General features: G+C 34.8%; 1 protein-coding gene across 1 annotated transcript in view; it reads left to right on the plus strand.

The window, feature by feature from the left end:
* The first annotated feature begins 1,740 nt into the window (after positions 1-1,740).
* The window catches only part of LOC129217606 (heat shock 70 kDa protein 4-like), a 99,594-nt gene continuing 80,846 nt past the window's right edge, over positions 1,741-20,488 (plus strand). The window contains exons 1-2 of the mRNA XM_054851937.1: positions 1,741-1,874; positions 2,062-2,188. Of these exons, the coding sequence (XP_054707912.1) occupies positions 2,082-2,188 (107 nt within the window). The 5' untranslated portion in view covers positions 1,741-1,874; positions 2,062-2,081. The remainder of the gene's footprint in view (positions 1,875-2,061; positions 2,189-20,488) is intronic.

Consider the following 20,488-nt stretch of genomic DNA (forward strand, 5'->3'; position numbering starts at 1 on the left):
TTGTATTATCCTAATTCGCATAAGATTATTTTGCTATTTTTTTTCTGAGATTTTTGTGGTTCCAATTACACCTTATAAGGCTTAAAAATGCAGAATTTCATATCTATTTTACAAAAATTCCTCCGGGAGGGAAACCCCCTGACCCTTTAAATTGGGGATATTCTATACACTACTTAAAAGGGACACTATTTCCCAGCATATACCAAATGTATAATGCATAATGGGGGGGGGGGGGGTTCGGGGCTTTAAAATATGGCCTTTTTTGCCACCGACAGAAAAGCTGTTTGGACTACAAAATAGACTCAAAACCTGAAATAGCTTAGGGTCACATGAAGTCTAAATCTAGCCTTGATTACAACTAATATTACTCAAAAAAAAAAAATCCTGCCCCCCCCCCCCCCCCCAGGAACTCAGTCCTAAATCCGCCTACGACCGGACTCAGGAAATGCCCTTTTCATGCAAAGTTTTTTTCTTTTTTTTTTCCTTTTTTGAGCAATAGGGATTGTTTATTTTTACCTTCTAGCTCTAAACTGACATCTCTACGAAGTATTTTACTTCAAATTAATATTTTTCTCAACTAATAATGGTACATTGCCGCCTCTTCTCCTGTTGCGCCCCTGACGAGAGCCACTAGGTAAAATCTAGGTACGCTACCGATCAGGCTACCAATATTGTGCAAACAGAATACAGTAAAATTAACCAAAAAAGCAGTTTAATTTAATTAAACGAATAACCCACTAACCTCACGTTTGCTTCCAACTGGATCTTCAGTCATCATAATACTTTTGATTATATTAACTTCTGAAAAATTTGATAAACTTTAATTCTCCACTGATGAAAAAATTTTCCTCTGAAAATCATCTTCTCTCACATTTAATTTCAAATTTAGCAAACATGAGTCCGATTATTTGTGAATGAAACACAAATGGTAAGAGCCAAGTTTTGCAATATTTATTTAAGATCCACTTTGCAAATCAGATAATCACATAAATTATATATACAATTTTTTGATACTGTAAACTGCATTAAAAGTTTTGATCATTCCGCTTTATTTATAAAAACACTTGCCATCTTCAAAAGCAAAACTTTTAAATTATAAACTTTTTTCAGAAGCAGCGTAGCCGAGGATCTCGCAGGCTGTTGGACGAGCACGAGCACGACCGGTAGTGACCGGTTGATTAATCACGTGACAATGACGTCAGTGGTTACTAACCGATTGTTCACGAAACAAAGCTTGCGTTCGACGAACCTCACCGGTCGACCGTAACCTGCTTACCGCAGCGTTCTTGAGAGCTACCGGTTAACTGGTTGCTTCCGATGTCGTGTTATGAGCCTTGATTAGTTGATGGAACCACGTGACATTTTTGACCAATTATATGAACTTTTCACCTGCGTGTTATTCGTCTGCGTCATGTCTGCACAAGTACAGATGATCAACTGAAAGCGTTCGATGAAGCATTGGTTCGTGAACAACCGGTTAGTATCCGCCGACATCATTACTGTGAAAATACTCATAATTGGTCAAAAATGTCACGTGGTTCTATCAACTAATGAACCAGCTTAAGCTGTGGTTGACCGGTAGATCAACCGGTGAGGCTCACAGAACGACATCGGAAGCAACCAGTTAACCGATAGCTCTCAAGAACGCTGCAGTTAGCTACCGGTTAGTCACCGGTTGACATGTTGAGATCGTCGAATGCAACCAAGAATTGAAAGAAAATAAAACGAGAAAAAAAAGAGTGAATATTCCGGAAGAATTTCTACTTCATAAAAATAGAATTAACTGAAGCATTTAGAGAAGAAAAAAAAATTTACGTTCGAAAAGTAATTTCACGCTTGAAAATTTACGTCATCTTATGGAGGCGGCGACTATGGTAAGTTCCTTCGGCTCGTTTCGTTTTTTTTTTCTCGATTTCGTTTTTCGTATCGTGATTCGCAATCGTGAGAGTGAAATCTTGACAGATTCTGTGTGTTTACATCTTTGCAGCGGACATCTGCCTTTCTATAAAATGGCTTGGAATTGAACGTTTTTTGAAAAACATTTATTCGTTTTAATTTCAGGTTTTGAAAAGTTATTTGTCATGCCTGCAGTTGGAATTGATTTTGGAAACGAAAACTGTTATGTTGCCGTAGCAAGAGCTGGCGGCATTGAAACTATTACCAATGATTACAGTCAACGTGCTACTCCGTAAGAACCATCATTTAAATTTAACCTCTCGTAGAATTAATTTTAATTCAGTACTTAGAAAAATTATTCAACTGTATGTGGAACAGCTTGAATTATTTTATTAATTGCTTTTGCGCTTAGCCTAAAAAAGCTAGCTTAACCAACATGTAGTTGGGCGATTCCGCCTTAAAATGAGTGACATTTTTATATTCTTTTTTATTTTCAAAGTTTCTTTTTCATTAACTGATCATCAAGAAATCAGGAATTGGTTAATATTATCTTGTTTTACATCCTCCTCTAAAACAATTACATGCACAATATAATTGCTCTCAGCTTTTAAGTTAATTACCGGCCAGGATCTGCATATACCCACAGTGAGAGGGGGGGGGCTACGTCCTTAGGGAGCCCAACAGTCCAAGAAATTGAAACAAAAAGTCAGGGTTGGCAAGTTTCTGCCGAGGTGGTTAAAACCACTGGTAGAAACCGGTTAAAACCGGGATGGCAAAAACCACTTTCTGCCACATTTGTGGCAGAAACTGGCAAAAACTCAAAGTGACAAAAAATTAATTATTGACATACTATAGAAAAAGCATGGGGAAAATAATTAGCTGTTAACCAAAGCACAATTTAATTACAATATTATCAAAATTCAAAATCAAATGTTATATTGTTTGAACCTTGCAGTTGCCCCTTGGAAAAGGTGGTTTCTAAAATCTAATAGTAGGGGAGATAGCGACAGTTTTTAATACATTATTTATATAAGGCCAGAATTTTTTTAAATATTAGATTAGTTTACTTAAATGAAGAAAACGCGAGTCTACCAAAAAGTTATCGTTGCAATAATTAATAAAAAATTTTGCAATATGTTGCAAAAACTTGTGAAACTGTCTTATATATATAAGGCTGAAACTCGGTAATATTATTGATTACGTATAAACATAACGAAAAATATATGTCTACCGCGTCCGAAGCGTTGCCGTGCCGTGTCTACCACCCACGCAAGGTGCGAAAAAATCAGTCAATTTTGACTTAAATATATAAGCCTAAAATTTTTTTTAATAACTGTTTATAATGTATAAAATATAAAAACAAAAGTCTACCAGTTGTGTTATGTTGCAAAGGCATGATAGACGCCACGGAATGTCGACTTCGTATCTATATGTACCGTTTATCGGGCCGCTAGCGCTCGCTCGAAAAAGTTTGCTTGTCGTCGCGAAATTTCAATAAATGAAGCTGATTTATTTTTTAATAAATAGTTTACATCCTGTTTTTGTTAAAATTTTTAGTCTACCGTGACTAAGAGGTTGCTCAGTCTTGGGTAGACGTTGCTTAAATTATAAAGTAGTTGGAAAAGTATGATTATTTTATCTTTTCATTCTTTATAAATGGAAATTTTTCAATTATTATTTTTTTATGATTACAATTTTCTATCATATTTAAATTGATATTCATACTTTTGTTACATATATATATATATATATATAGTTTAACTTCTTCAAAAATATTTTGAATCACCACCTTTTCAAATACATTTCGTAAATGGGGAAGTAAAGCTGTTTATTCATATACTGCGAAGAAAGGAGAGGGGAAGGACACGCTTTTAATAACCTTGGGTCTGGGGCCTGGACCTGAGTAAGGCCCCTATAGTGAAGGAGCCGACGCATCCGCCATTTTGGAGCAAACTTGATCTAGTGCTTCGCGGCGATAGCATTGCTGCTGATGTTTATATTTCTTTAGCATATGTTAAATTGGATCAACAGATAATAGCCATCTGCAGAACTGAAAACTGCATTTACTGGAAAATAACAGATTTTTTAAAAATAATAAGCATTTTTCATAATGCACTCAAAAGGACAAAATAACTTTTCTGGGTCAGAAAGGACAATTTAAGAATTCCTGTAGTTTTCAAAAATTTCCAAGAAAATGACCCCAAAAACAAAAAAAAGTGCGGTTTTAGTCATCTAGAGAATGTTTTACCATTATCTAGCTTTCAATCATAAATTTGAGTGTTGAAACACGCATTTTTTTTCTTAATGGGAAAGTTTGGTTTAAAATGACTTGAGCGCACTTTTCTTCGTTTGTGAAATATTTTTCTTAAAAGAATTAAAAACTACAGGAACACTTTAACTTTTCTGGGTCAGAAAGGACAATTTTTTTTTGTCCTTTTGAGTGCATTATGAAAAGTGCTTGTTATTTTTTTTTTAAATCTGTTATTTTCAAGTTTTTCTTTTTCAAACAACATTTTACTTTAGAATTTGATTTTTTAGCGTTAAGTTGTACCTTAACGTTAAACAAATCATTTAATAAAATTCTGTCGTCTGTAAGTAGTCTAGTTGCTGAGTATACGCAAAAGAATGGTTCACAACATATAAGTAACTTGGGATAAAGATCCTAAATACGTCTTTTTACTTAGTGCTGTTATCGATTATTGGCATAGATGCATAGATGAGGATACCCTAAGAAAGAAACGACTGTGAATATATTTCATTCTTGCTCCAGAGAGGACTTGATTCAAAACTTTCATTATGATTACTATTAACATTACATTTGCAAGGCAACAAAATTTGTAACAATGGATTTTATATTTAAACATTTAATGGGGAAATTGCATCAAATTTGCTATTTTCCATCCTAATCGAAATAATGATGTTACTTCAGAGTTTTAAATTTTCAGCCTTAAGTTGTACCTTAAGATTAAGCAAATAATTTAGTAAAATCCAGAAGTCTCTTAGTGATCTAGTAGCTGAATTATAAGCAAAAGCACGCCTCAGATTACTCCATGACAATCAGGCCAAGTGTAATAAAAGTGCTTAAAAAAACATCAATTCTGAACAACCAAAATTTCTCATCTATGATGTATTCTTTTTATTATATCTAATGAAAGAAATTCCATCATCTTATGCTATGATATTGAGAAAATTATTAAGTATGTTCAGCAGTATTCGTAGTAATTGTTTTCGACACGTACCCCGTTTCCTTCCATAAAAGATAACGAACATATCGTCGCCTCAGAGCAACAGTAAGATATCTAATCCCAGAAATAACACTAAGATATCTTACTGTTGTTCTGAGGCGACGATATATTAAGCGGAACTCACAGAGGTCAAAAAATTCCGATAGAAGACTCTGCAACACGTCCCTCTGACTTTTTGAATGAATTAAAAATATTACTTTTAAAGAAGATTTGCTAGAATATTTATTAAAAAACTGGGAACGAGGTAACAAAGCGACTTATTTTGAAGAAAAATTTGTGTATATTAACTACAAACAGTGTTATAGATTTGAAACCATCAACAGAAAAGTTGTAAAAATAGTAGATCATACTCAATCGTGTCCCAGACCACGAAGAATCCGACACAAAAATGATTTGCCATCTTTGTAATTTTTGAAGAGCTGCAGCCTCCATATGACGTCCACCTACGATGTTCAGATACTGATGTATTAGTTATAATATTGGCTAACATGAAGTTTTTGAATTCTTAAATAAAGGTTTGGATGGAAGTTGGCGTTGGAAAATCATTAAGATGTATCAATGTCTCTGAACTTTACAAGAATTTAGGAGAAACCGTTGGTTCCGCCTTGGTTGCTTTACACGCAATGACTGGTTGCGATCAAAATCCGGCTTTTTTCCGAAAAGGAAAGGTTCGGCCTTACGTTCTATTTACAAAGTCGGAAGAATACACAGGAGCATTAGCAAATTTGAGTAAGTATCAGCCATCGCACAATGTAAAATGCATGTCACAAATTGGAATACAACTTGAAATTTCGGAAGAGTTGTGCGCCGAATGTACAGACAAAATAAAATGGAAACAATTAATGATGCAAGAACCATTACGTTTTTAAAAGTTTATAAAATTTTTGAAAAAAGATAAAGTAATTCTCGAAAACGTGAAGAGTTTTGATCCGTCATCCTTAATCCTATGTTAGTCTGAAATTCGTGAACATTTCCTCAGAACAGCTTGCATTTCGCAAATTTGGACAAATTTTCATTTAAAAAATCTGACAAGCTTATCACCTCTTGATTATGGGTTGAAAATTGAGGATAGATGAAAAGTTTTTAAATGGTTTACTGAAAACAATTACCGCAAGCAATAAAAGATGTTACATTCGAAGCTTAGCCTTCTGCCTCAGGTAATCATTTTTTTTTTCAACCAGACATGGCTTTTAATAAAATTCTTTCTTTTTTTTTTTATCAATTGTTTTCTATTATAGATATTGATAACTGATGATTTTACCGAGACAGCTAATAATAGTACCGACATTCACAGTGATGATGATTATTGAACTGACAATGATGCTAAATTGAACGTAAGACATTTTGAATATAAATTCAGCAACGAAAGCGAAAACGAAAATTATTTGGGCGAGTCAGACGTGAGCGGCGATGCACCTGATGAATAGTTCATTTAAATAAAATTATGTTCCTTGCTACAGTTTTATAGGTTACAAGTGGTAACCGCACGGCTTTGCCCGTAATTGAAAAATTAAAAGGTCTTTTGATTCGCCTGTATATTTACAAAAAATGTATGGTGAATTTTCTCGCCAATTGGCTTGTACCCAAGTTACAGTTCCACGTTATGATAATTTCGTATCTCGCCAATTGGCTTGTGCCCATGTTACGGTTCCACGTTATGATAATTTCGTAATTTACTCATCCATCTTATGATAATTTTGTTCTTAAAAATGGAATAGAAAAAGAATCACATCTAATTTTCGAAAAATCGCTTCGAGGTGCACATTCCCATGCTACAAACTAACTTTGTGCCAAATTTCATCAAAATCGGCCGAACGGTCTAGGCACTATGCGCGATACAGAGATCCAGACATCCTACAGACATCCTCCGGACATCCAGACAGAGAGACTTTCAGCTTTATTATTAGTAAAGATTAATTAATATGTAAAGAACTGTTTATTTGATTATTTTTAATTATTTATTGTTAAGTAAGATCGATGCAAAAAATTTTATTTCATAAGTACTTGATCATAAAAAATAAATAAATAAAATAGGCATAATTTAAAAGGTCAAGACACTATTAATGAAAAATAAACTTCACTATAATTTGTACATAATTTTAATTTTAATAAAATAGTTTTTAATTTCGTTTCAATGTTAAAATTATTTTTTTAATATGCTTAAATCATTCATACTTTTCCAACTACTTTATAATTTAAGCAACGTCTACCAAAGACTAAGCAACCTCTTAATCACGGTAGACTAAAAATTTTAATAAAAACAGGATGTAAACTATTTATTAAAAAATAAGTCGGCTTTATTTATTGAAATTTCACGCCGACAAGCAAACTTTTTCGAGCGAGCGCTAGCGGCCCGATAAACGGTACATATAGGTACGAAGTCGACATTCCGTGGCGTCTATCATGCCTTTGCAACATAACACAACTGGTAGACTTTTGTTTTTATATTTTATACATTATAAACAGTTATTAAAAAAATTTTTAGGCTTATATATTTAAGTCAAAATTGACTGATTTTTTCGCACCTTGCGTGGGTGGTAGACACGGCACCGCAACGCTTCAGACGCGGTAGACATATTTTTTCGTTATGTTTATACGTAATCAATAATATTACAGAGTTTCAGCCTTATATATATAAGACAATTTCGCAAGTTTTTGCAACATATTGCAAAATTTTTTATTAATTATTGCAACGATAACTTTTTGGTAGACTCGCGTTTTCTTCTTTTAAGTAAACTAATCTAAGATTTAAAAAAATTCTGGCCTTATATATATTGTCGTAAAATTTCGGTCGCTATCTCCCCTACTATAAACAGTTTTTCAATTTAATGTGTACAAATGAGAAATTTTAGAATATTATACAAATACAAATACAAAAGTGACGACCAGCAACAAGCTCTGGGCCCAGCTAGACTGGTCCTAGTCAATTTACAATCCCCAGTGAAGATCAATGGCCCTCTTAAAACTGTCGACTCCTTTGCTCATTACCACCTCTTCCGGTAAGCTGTTCCAAGGTTCCACTACCTTGCTAAAATAATTTTTCCTAATATCCATGTTAGCCTGAGATTTAAATAGCTTAAAACAATGACCCCTTGTCCTGTTTTCAGTGCTAAACTTTAGCCCCGTAACATCTTTCGTTTTAATAAATTTAAACAGCTGAATCATGTCCCCTCGGTCTCTTCTTTGCTCAAGACTGTACATTTTTAGCCTTCTAAGCCTGGAATCATAATCTAAGTGGGAAAGTCCACTTATTAGCCTTGTACCCCGCCTTTGAACCCTTTCCAATACATTAATGTCTTTCTTAAGATAAGGAGACCAAAACTGAACAGCATACTCCAAATGTAATACCTCCAATTCTTTTAACAGAAGAGATAACAGGCAATGCATCAAGGAGCAAGCAATGTTCGTGAAACTTTCCTCTATTGCATATTTTTTTAACCTGTTTCAGGCCGAGCATGGACATTTTATAAAATGTGGTAATATTTTTTTAAAATTGAGTTTAAAATGCATCCATTAAGACACAAAAAAAAGTTTCTTGCTTAAAAAATAATATTTAATAAAAAAAAAAATAAAATGGTGCATTAAACGCACCATTGGCCAAATCAATGAACAAATATTTCAGTGGAACAATATTATTCTTAGTCGAATTTTTAAATGTAAATTTTCGAAGCATTTTGGATGTAAATGGACTGTGCATTTGAGGCACAAATAAATCGTGTGGTTTTTGAGCACTTTATATCATCTGTGGGCTTTTTTTTTCGTGTTCATTAATGGCTTATGCTATTCTATCAGTCCGTATTTCTTTCGGTAGAGCTGTGGATGATGGACGACCCTTGTTTGAATAGTGTTATTTGTATCGTATTTTCACCAAATAGATTATCCTTGAATTCAGCTTTTAATAGGGCAATCGCTTTGTATGACCTAAAGTCTGCAAGTGGCATTTTTGTGTTATTAGCAATTCTATGTAGCTTCCATGAATTCACTATCGATAATATTTGTAAATAATGGCCACCACCATTTTTTGCCTTGAATTCTGATCTGGTAATTTGCTATAGCAATTTCATGCAGGTCAACGCCTCCGATATACTTATTGTAGTTCAAAATAAAGGTTGGTTGTGAAATAGAAATTTCCTTTCGTTCACTGTGGCACGGGGCAATTTCACAATTGGCAAAACGGTTCCATTATTGGTAACAGACGTGGCTCCAAGGGAGGGGCAGAGGGGGCAATTGCCCCCCTGTCGGAAACGTCTTGCCCCCCCGTCGGGGAAAATTTTGTATTTCGTCGGGGAATCTGTTTGCTTTGGCGTTTATTGTAAATGAACAATTTTTTTTCCTCGGATATGAACTCGAAAAACATTAGTAGAAAAAAGTAGAAGTATCTTAAATATTAAAAAAAAAGGAAACAAAAAATCAATTCCGTTCGGGGCCACCCACCTTGACACCTGCAATTTAGCCCGAGTCCGTAAGTCCCCTTTTAACGTCGCCCAGATGGTGACAAAATAAGGGATAGCTATTGCTACGGGGGAAATGGTGTGTTTTCATCCTTGAAATTTCTGTTTATCGATGAGCTGGTTTCGACACCTCAGGGTGTCGACTTAGACTAATAAAAGAGTACAATCCCCCCCCCCCCCTGACTATCCACGTCCCTGCCGAATGTAGTGGTGATTTCCGGTCAGATCTAAGGCGTCGTCATCTGGTTATCGGGTTTTACGCGACAAATATGTACGGAATGACAACAAACAGGGCGAGACGGGGGGGGGGGGGAGTCATCGGGAAAAAAAACATGCTTCGGAGATTTTTCCTTTTCTATTACATTCGCTAAACAGCTCTTCAACATGTCAAGTGTGCAGACACACAGTTGATGCGTTTTAAAATACTTCTCTGGGTAATATACTGGTAAATAACTGCAATATTATATTTTATTTTCACTCTGAAGTTACAAGTAAGTTATTACTATAGTTATTTACAATTTTTCTGATTATTGTTGGATTATTCTACAACAAAACATATCGATGAGTAAACGATCCTTTTACCTCATACAAGGAAGTGTACTAAAGTAGATTTAATTTTTTAGTGTAATGATGTCTTGTCGGCAACTGCTAAACGCAAGAAAAAAATTCTTTTGACTAATGTAATAAAAGCAAATACACGTTTAACATTTTAAATACATGTTTCTCAAAAACTTATATTGATCTTGTTTGTAGGCTGCATACTAGGGGATCAGGGGATCATACTAGGGGGCTGCATACTAAATAGTTTTGCTGGGAATGAAGAAGAAATGAGAATGATTTACTAAACATCGGGTTTGGCACACCTAAACAATCATTGGATCATTAAGCGTCGGGTTGGTATTGCATCGGGTTTGGGTTCTTTTTGAGAAAAATGTGCGGAGGAGGGGGAGGGGCGAACCTTTTGGAAAAGGCCAAATTAAATAAATAAATAAATCATGTGTTAAAGGCAATTGAAAATATACATTTTGCTTCCAAATTTCATTTTTTCAGATGTTATCATGTAGTCGAAACTCTTGTTTCTAACTTAAAGTAAAGCCTCCAATAAGCTGCGCTTAGCCCATACAGCTGTAATTATTTGATTGGACCAGGTCTAATTCAAAAGTCAACATAGCTCCTTCGAGATCGATCAAACCAACTTACAGACTGGTACCAGGGTCAGTCTTGTTCAAGTTTTTTTTTTTTTGCAAGTTATGCTCTATTTTTTTTAAATATGCTTTTTTTTTCAAGTGCTAAAATAGTGTAAAAAAGCAGTGCTGCGGAGTCGGAGCCGGACTGATTTTGGAGAGAAGGAGTCTGAATCGGAATGTGTTGGTTAATAATGACAAGAGTCGGAGTTGGAGTCATTTTCACTCAATGCCCGTAACACTGCCAGTGATTGCTGGGTCGGAGTGAGAGTTGGAATCGAACTGATGTTAGGCGTTAGGGTAAAGGAGTCGGAGTTGAATGCTCTAAAATTTTTGAAGCTGGAGTCGACCATTTTCCCTCCGACTCCGTAGATCTGCAAAAAAGATCCATGTATGGAAATTTTGGGGTAAGACTTAGAATTTACACTTTTTCCTCTTGGTCCGGAAAGTGAGTGCAAACTTAAAATTTGAAAGTATGACAGATTTAAACTGGCATGATCAATAAAAAGTTTGAAACTAATGGTTATGCATTCTCGAGTTATGAAAAGTGCTTCAAAAAATTTTAAAAATGAAAAAAGTAGGTATATAGTAAATTTTAAAAAGAAAGAAAAAAACCTTACACAAGATAAATTGGTGCAATTAATGTTGATCACTTTGATATTTAATAAATTTGTTTATCGCGTAATATCGTCGGCACCATGCTGAACGAACGAATCTGAAAATTGGCTCTTTTCAGGAGAGGCAAAACAAAATTTTGTCCATTAGACGCGTTTAGTTATTTTCAATGTTTTAATTTTTATAGATAACTTTAAGTGTAAAATTTATTGTTGGAAGTAGTAATAGCCTTTTTTCAGTACTGCGGCAAAAACCATTGAATTTAAAAAACGAGATTCGCGATTTTTCACTTTCGTTTGTTTATTAAGTTTAGCATGGTGCTGACCATACTATTAAGTTTCGTTTTTTTTTTTAATTTTTTTTTTTTTTTGATTACACAACACACACACATTACTTTCGTTTTGTGCATTCAAAACTTAGAATCAAGGCTGAGAAATTGCAGTCGGATTGATTTTGAGGTAAAGAAGTTGGAGTCAGGAGTCGAAAGTTTAAAAGTTCAAGAGTCGGGGTCGATCACTTTCCCTTAAAATCTGCAACCCTGCCAGTTCTTGTGGAATCGGAGTCGAAGGCTCTAAAATTCCCGAAGGCGGAGTCGGTCATTTTTCTTCCGACTCCGCAGTCCTGCTTAGAACTACTGGTGTGACTATTCATTTGTATAATTTGAATCTCGCTCACTACGCTTTAACTTTTATTTTCTATTTCAAACATGCTTCGGCGGCCCAAACATTTTCTTCCAAATGGTCTGTGATTTGCAGGATGATATTTTTAAAAATCTAGGAATGAAATATGTTGGCGGCCCCTATGAAACTATCATGATTATTTATATGATCAAAAGAAAGAAAGGAAGGAAAAATCATGGATTTATTTTTATTTATATTTTATTTTAATTGCAAAATTTAATGCGGCCCACAGGGCAAATGCCCGGCTGCCCGCCGGTTCCATCCACCACCAGCTAGGCCTAATCGATGTAGACCTTTTATTACCATAAAAAATAATTAAAATCCGTAAAAAATTGCACCTTTTCTAATTTTTTTAGCGCAAAATTTTTATCTGTTTCCAGTTTCTATTTGTTATCAAATAAAATACTTGTAATTGGTTTTAGCAAGCAAAGCTCTTCAAAAGATATTAATTTTTTTCTCTTGATTCTGCTTTTGCAATAGCAAAACTTAGTAGTTGTGATTGCATTCCCTTTTTCGTGCTTTCCCAAGTTATCTCGGAAAAATAAAATAATGAAAGAAAATATAAATAAATTTAATTTTATACATGCTCTGACTCGCGAGGTTCATCTGTACATAATATAAAATGAAGTCTCTAAAAAGCGTCTGTGTGTTTGAACTCGCAAAACTCAAGAACTACCCGGCCGATTTCGCTGAAATTTTCACAATTTGTTCTTTTAAGTCCTGAAAAGGTTTGCAGACCAGTTCGAAAAAAATTCGATGAATAGTTCTTTTTTTTTTCCAATTTAGGCCCAATTTTCACATAAATTCCCGAATATGGGGGTGAAAAATTACTTGCACATATTAATATTACATATCGTTGGAAAGGGTAGAATTTTCCGCGTTCTACGCAATTTGTTTCAATGCTCTAACTTAGTTACGGCGGGAGTTATTAGCGTTTTTACTTCGAATTCTTTTAGGCTTAGCTGAAATTTAGGCACTATTTCCTTCATTAAATCTATCAATAAAAAGTGAAGGAATTGTCCCACAGTTTTCTTTTTGACACCATTGGAAAAAGCGACATTTTTCACTCCAGATCTAACACGACCTTTGGTCGAAAGTTTAACCCTCTATCTCCATTAGAAAAAAGTTACAAGCGAATTAAATGAAGTTCAAAAATCTGTTCTCTATTCAAGTTTTTAACCATTTTATCTTGCGTTTCCACGGTAACGCTTATTGAATCCATTGTTCATTTCCATCTTTCTCATTTTCAATTCTTAAACTTATTTTATTTTGTGTTTCTATGGTTACGTTTTTTAAATCCTTCTTTCTCATTGTATTTTAATTTCTTTAAAGTATTTTAATATCTGTCGTCATTGTTTGGGGGGGGGGGATTTTGCATGATGTTTTTTTTCTTTTATTTATGCCTGATTGTTGAATATACGTCACTTGACACAATATTTGTTTTCAAAGTAGACTGGGCAAAGCCGGTCTTAATATAAAGCTAGGCATCGGGCTCAAGTTTCTTTTGAATTTCGTAACTTAATATTAGTTACTGTTCTTCTGCTTACTTAAGATGTGGATTTCTCTGCTCCCCAATAAATATGTTGAGCTAGTGGATGAGCACCGCTATACTCTTGAGCCCTAGAGTTTCCACCACGTAAATTTGTGTGTTTATAAGGTTTGATTACGGAAGAAGGAGGGGGGGAACACTGAATATCTTAATTGGTCATTAACCCCATCACCCTAACGTTACCAAGCATGACCTACAATTTTGTTTCTTTAATTTTGAAACTTTTTCGGTTGTGCACCTCGACTCTCACCTCTCACTCCCTACAAAATACCATTACAGATCGACTAAAATCTCGTTTATTGGACTTCAATTTCTTAAAATTATTTGGAGGTGAGCATCCAACCCTTGTCTGCATGAAATCACTGAAGATCAACTAAAATTGCGTTTTCAGAGTTACAATTTCGAAAATTTTCCGGGGAAGAACCCCCGGACCCGCCTCATTTCCTGTAAGTGCAACATTACATTCACAACTACATTAACGTTTTTAAGTTTCTTTCACTGCATAAACTCTGTAGAGCACATATTTTTAATGATTTTACATCATATTCAGATTTTTCGTCAAATTCTGATTCTTAGACTGTTTTAGTTTATTGATCTCGCGATGAACCCGCTTACAAATGCCTAGTTTCATGTTTTTAATTTTAAATTTAATTTTATTTTCTTAATTATTTTATCTACATTACAATTTTTATTTTTTGCTTTTAATTTTTATGGGGAATTCGTGTTGTTAGACGCCAGAATGATTAGTTTCTTTATCACTTAAATTGGAGGGGGGGGGCATCTTGCAAACTAAAATTTGGCTATGCCCCCCTGTCGGGCAAGCTTGCCCCTCCGTCGGGGATTTCCTAGTGCCACCACTGATTGGTAACAATCGTTGCTACAGCATAGTCGTTCTATTTGATAGCCAATGTCTTTGCATCCTTGTTGAATGCAAAATCATAGGAACCCCAAGGTTTTTTTCTTCATATTTTTGGAGTAATCCAATACACATTCAGCAATGTGATTTTCTCAAGCTGTTCAAGATGGAAAAAAAAAAAACCTTTTCTTTCAAAATTTCGAATAAACTGTAGGAAGAAAAAAATCTATCGAAATATATTTTGTGCATTTCAGGTTTTGAAATAAAGTTAAGTAGTTTCATAACAACACTTGTTCCTAATGGCTTTTTTTTTTTTTTTTGGTTGATTACTGCCAGTCTCAGCACCTATATACGGAATGAATTGGAAAAGGTATCCGTCTGATGAGTACAAATACCAAAGTTTGAATCCAAACCTTACTGGCTTTCCCTTTATGAACATTTTTGATGAATGCCTTCCAAAAAGACACCATCTCTTCGTCACTTGACAAATTTTGAGAAAAGATTCCAAATTGTAAATACGTTTTTTTTACATGCAGGAAAAATGGGCGTAATGTAGTAAACTTGTGTGTTTTATCAAGGCAAGAGTTATCGGATAAATGGATATTTTGTTTTATGTTTTTAAATCTGATTCGACTCGTGCTTCTCTGAATTATTGGCAGTTCTTTATCCTCATCTAAAGACCAGTACATATCTACTTGGGGAAGAGAATGGTATCCAGAACGAATTAGTATGCCTAAAATATTTTCAAGTCTGTTGCGGAAAATTGGAAATCATGACTATTATTGTCATTAGCATATTTTTTTGAAAAAAAAAATAAAGAAATCTATTAGGTCACATCTATTAGACAAATTTAAATGAAATAACAATTTGCAAGAAAAAAAAACGCACGATTCCTTGCATAAAAACTAGGTTTTCAATTTTTGCTTATTGTTCATGCATTTGGCCAATGGTGCGTTTACGCACCATTAAATTTGTATAACATTTTATAAGATTTTTTATGACATTACTTTTATTTTTATTTTATCTATAGAATTTACAACTTTAACCCATTATAAGAACGTGTGATTAATCTCAAGTGGATTAATTATACAATTTCAAAAAGTCGAATTTGACAGTCGACATTGCAAGGTAAAAAACAAGCACATTTTGAAATTTTCTCTAAAGAAAGTATTTGCTCCAAATGAATTACTATTATTTTATAGATGCCTTCAAAACCTTTTAAAATAGCATAAAAATTAAATTTGTAAAAAATATACGAAACAATACGCTAATTAAAAATTCTTTACTGATATGGTGCGTATACGCGCCTTTGGTCGAAAATGGGTTAAACTGGACCAACTACTTACTTGAGACGCTTTTAAGTTTTTGCCAATTTCTGCCGGTTTTTACCGGTTATAACCAGTTTCTGCCACTGGCTTGGCAAAAACTAGTTTTTGCCAGCAGAAAGCCAACCCTGCAAAAAGTTGAAAAAAATCTCTGGGGAGAGGCCCTACACATTCTATTGCAGGGAGCCCAAAATTTATAGATCCAGTCTTGATTAATTATTAATTTTAAAACTTGTAATGTGTTTGACAGTTTCAGATTTTAGCTATCGCATGCATCACGAGTTTTATAAAATTAATAGTCAATAAAAAAATATGAGAATTGCATGAAATTGGTTAGAAGAGTATGCAAAATACAAGATAATATCAACCAATAGCCCGGTCAATTTAGACATAAAAATAGTGATCAAATGACAAAAATTCCGGGAAAGCTAAAATTTTGTAGGGACCTTGAGCTTACTATTACAAATAAGGTGCCAAAAGTCCCCATCGATCCCATGTGCGCTAAAAAAGTTATTCAGGGTCAAAGGTCAAAATTTTAGGTTTTTTGGATTTTTCTCAAAAACGGTAAGTTTTATCGAAAAGTACCGCAGGCTAAAGTTATAGATCTCAAAATTCTCTATAAAAATGGTCCTTATGATTTTTTTCTCCAAGACCAAACCTTCCTAGATATTGCGTACTCTCAAAAGACAGCCAGTCGTTTACAGAATCCCCTCTACTTGCATGGCCTTGAATAACAACTGGCTATTCTAGTCCGTTTGGCATCATTCATGTACCCAAAGGGGTCGGACCTACTAAGGGCATGGGCGCACCCCTCAATATCGCAGAGACCCCCCCTAAGAAGCAAGAGTCCCACTCCTAAAACTGGGAAAAATACCCCTGAAAACAACCCCCTTTTAAATGTTTTTTGAGCTCTCAAACTGTAACCACATTTCATAGAATAAAACATAGTTTGGCTGGCGATTCACATTATTATTTTGACTTCTGACAATGTTTGGCCTTAGTGTGATACATTGTGAATAAGATTTCTGGATTCTAATCTGACTCTAAGAAATCCATCTCTCTTGGTTAGACAACAAACTGTGTTTGACGCTTCTTTGTCTAATTTTACGCATCGTCTCACTGCTTTAGTATAACGTGAGGTATTGGAAATCATATAATTCAGTAGTTACGCCCTCAAGCACCATTTCTTTTGAAGTTTTATCTGATATTCCTTTTTTTAAGAAGATGCTCCGAGTTTTCCCACTTCTGCTTATCAAAGAACTCAAGTTGAAATCTGAAATTGTAAATTTTCGCTATACAATCGAATTTTTTAAACTTGTTATCGTACTATGTTTGGATCATCAGCTCTTGTTCTGCAAACTAGTTACTTTGAGAATCTAAAAAATATAACACTAGGCACTGCGGATGACTATCATCAGAGAACTTGTTTCAAGACGGATTACGAGGATCAGTTCGAAGATGGACAATGAACATGTATAATTCCAGATTTTAATTTTGAAGCAGAGAGACTGCTATGAGCTCATCGATAAGCAGAACTGGTAAAACTCGGCAGCTCCTCTTTCAAAAAAGGGACTTCCGATAAAACTTCGAAAGAAATTGCTTGGTGGCGTACCTACTTAGTAGTATGGTTTTCAAAACTTCACTTCATACTAAAGCAGCGAGACGATAGGTAAAATAAGAAAAATAAATATCAGGTACAGTTTACTGCCTAACCAAAAGGGATGGATTTATTCGAGTTAGATTAGAATCTAGAAATATTAAGCCACAATACCATCAAGCCACAATTTCAATCAAGACTGAAAATTATGAGAAGTAAAATAGCTCAACTCGCATGCCAAACTTATGTTTTATTGTAATCAATGTGGTTTCAGTTTGAGGGCTCAAAACCCATTAAAATTTCTTTAGCAACGTATTTTGTTTCAAAGGGTGACTGATGTGGGCTGTTGCAAGCCACATTATTTTAAAATTTTTATACTTAACCTTTGTTCTCTATCATAGGTAAATTTGACATTTTGAGCCAAAGTTATCTGCTAAGTGGAGAATTAAACATTTTTTTTACTAGATAAGAAATGCTTTTATTACTTATTTTTTTTCATATCTATGTAAGAATTAATTAATATGAAAGCAAACTTTTACAAATCATAACTTCTAATTTTTTTCCCTCTAAGTACGGAGCAACACGATGTTATTCTATTCTGACTGTATTGGTCAAATTCAAGACTCAACGCACTTTAAAATACAGTTTATTATTAAAATGATCTTATGCAATGTGCAATCTACACAAAAGGCCTGCTCTTAAGAGCGATAACATCAAATTTTGATATTTGATGAAATTATTACAACTTTTTCCAGTTTTTATGCCTTTATGGTCAACTTCGAGGCGCGAGCGACACCTCAAGATATTTTTTGCGGTCAAAATCCTTTTGTTGAACCAAATATCTCAACAAAAGGCAACTTTTCCGGCTATTACTTAGCGTTTATCAGATTTTGATTTTTTTCAATCCACCCTAATGAGCATGGCCAGTACTTCAAAAGTAAGTTCACCTCGAACAAGAGCGGGATTAAGTGAATCTGAATCCAGCTTTTGTTGTAAAAAACACTGCTTATTTTGTGGCGAGGAAGCGGATGAATAGGCTGAGAAGAACAAAACACTGAATTATCGCAGAAAAATTTATAAAGTTTCCACACTTACATTCAAAGAATCCCTTTTAAAATTAGCTAAAGATCGTTCTGAGGTGTGTCAAAAGCTGCTCTTGCACGTTTTAATTTTGAGTATGATTTAGTCGCTGCTTTATAAATTTTTCTGTCATTATTCTGCGTTTTCTTCTTGTCAGCCTCCTCATCCGCTTTACAGCCACAAAATAAGCAGTGTTTTTAAAAACAAAAACTGGATTCAAATTCACTTAATCGCGCTACAGTACGAGGAGGACTTACTTTTGAAGTGCTAGCCTCTTTATCCTCACTTTGCTGCAGAGATTGAATTTTTCCGGGTGTATGATTTTCTGCAATCCACGCGAATTGTAACGGACTTTTGACTTCTTAAATAATCATCATTCTTATCATTTCTCCCGAGACTTGCATCGATTAAAGTTGTCATTCCATAACTGCCCAGCACAACAGTTTCACCTTCAGTCAAAAGTTTATTGCAAATAAAGCGAAATTGTGACATTTTTCTTGAATATTGATCAGCACAAACAACAGTAGACGATTGTGATAAATACGTTTATTCACTCGAACTGCACATTTAACTCTAAAAGAAGCAGGTACGTCAGGGGTGCCCTCCCCCCCCCCCAGAAGGAGTCATGGCCCAGACTGCGCCATCGAAATTTTTAGGGGGATTGTTTTGAGGGGTATTTTTTATTTGGGGGGGAGGCATGCTTTTGAGGGGGATTTCCACGAAAATAAGGGGGGTGCGCCTTTGCTTTTAGTGGTTTTAGTGGGTTGGGCACCTCTGGGTACGTGAACGATGCCACACGGACTAGAATAGCCAGTTGTTATTCAAGGCCATGCGAGTAGAGGGGATTCTGTAAATGACTGGCTGTCTTTTGAGAATACGCAATACCTAGGAAGGTTTGGTCTTGGAGAAAAAAAATCATAAGAGCCATTTTTATAGAGAATTTTGAGATCTACAACTTTGGTCAGAGGTACTTTTCGATAAAACTTACTGTTTTTGAGAAAAATCGATACAACCTAAAATTTTGACCTTTGACCCTGAATAACTTTTTTAGCGCACTTGGGATCGATGGGGACTTTTGCCACTTTATTTGTAATGCTAAACCCAAGGTCTCTACAAAAATTTAGCTTTCACGGAATTTTTGTTATTTCCATTGTCTAAATTGACCGGACTACAATGCTTGATTTTTTAATGCTGAGTTAATGAAAAAGAACTTTGGAAAGGTAAAAAAGTGTAGAGATGTCACACTAATAGCAGTGGAATAAGGTTGATGGTCTGACTTTGGAATTTGTATTGGCTCATTGAGAGGGGGGGGGGCACTCTAGCCCGATTTGGCTGGACACCACGCCTGGTGGATCTCAACTTCTGCTTCCATGTTCCCCAGAAGCCCATCGAAATATGCCACATCACCTGAATGACAGGATTAAGAAAAGTACCAATTGAAAGATATTGTATATGTACCAATTTTGTTTTATGACAGGAAAGATTCAGGACGAGAGTGCCGATGTGGGGGAGGGGGCAAGTGAGGGCTCAAGGCGCCCCCCCCCCCCCGAAGTTAGAACTTCCTTGCTTTTAGTACTTTTTTCTTTGCAAAAATGTAAAAACATTTCTTCTCCAGCAATTATTGAATAAGTTATTAAAAATGTAAAACTTTAATAACTCTAATCTGTACTGAAATCGGTTTGTATTTGAAAAATATCCTGCTAAACCATGGGCATAGGCGGATTTACGGGGGTGCCAGGGGGTGCGCCGCACCCCCAAAATTTTTGGATGGGTTTTGAAAAAAAAAATTAGTTAAGTATATTTCACTCAGAAACGCAGTTGGGGGGAAAAAATACATAGCTGCTATACTAGTAAATTTACTTGTATCCAGTGTATCACCACACGTCGCTAGTGAAAGCAATTTTATCCATTTGAAAAAAAAAAAAAAAAAAAAACCTAATAGATAATTTCATGCAAATAAAGAAACTTCTCAAACAATTTATTGTTCTGTGCTGTGTTATTGTATAGAAT

The sequence above is a fragment of the Uloborus diversus genome, chromosome 1 (genome assembly GCF_026930045.1).
Source record: "Uloborus diversus isolate 005 chromosome 1, Udiv.v.3.1, whole genome shotgun sequence".
In the NCBI taxonomy this organism is placed as follows: Eukaryota; Metazoa; Arthropoda; class Arachnida; order Araneae; family Uloboridae; genus Uloborus; species Uloborus diversus.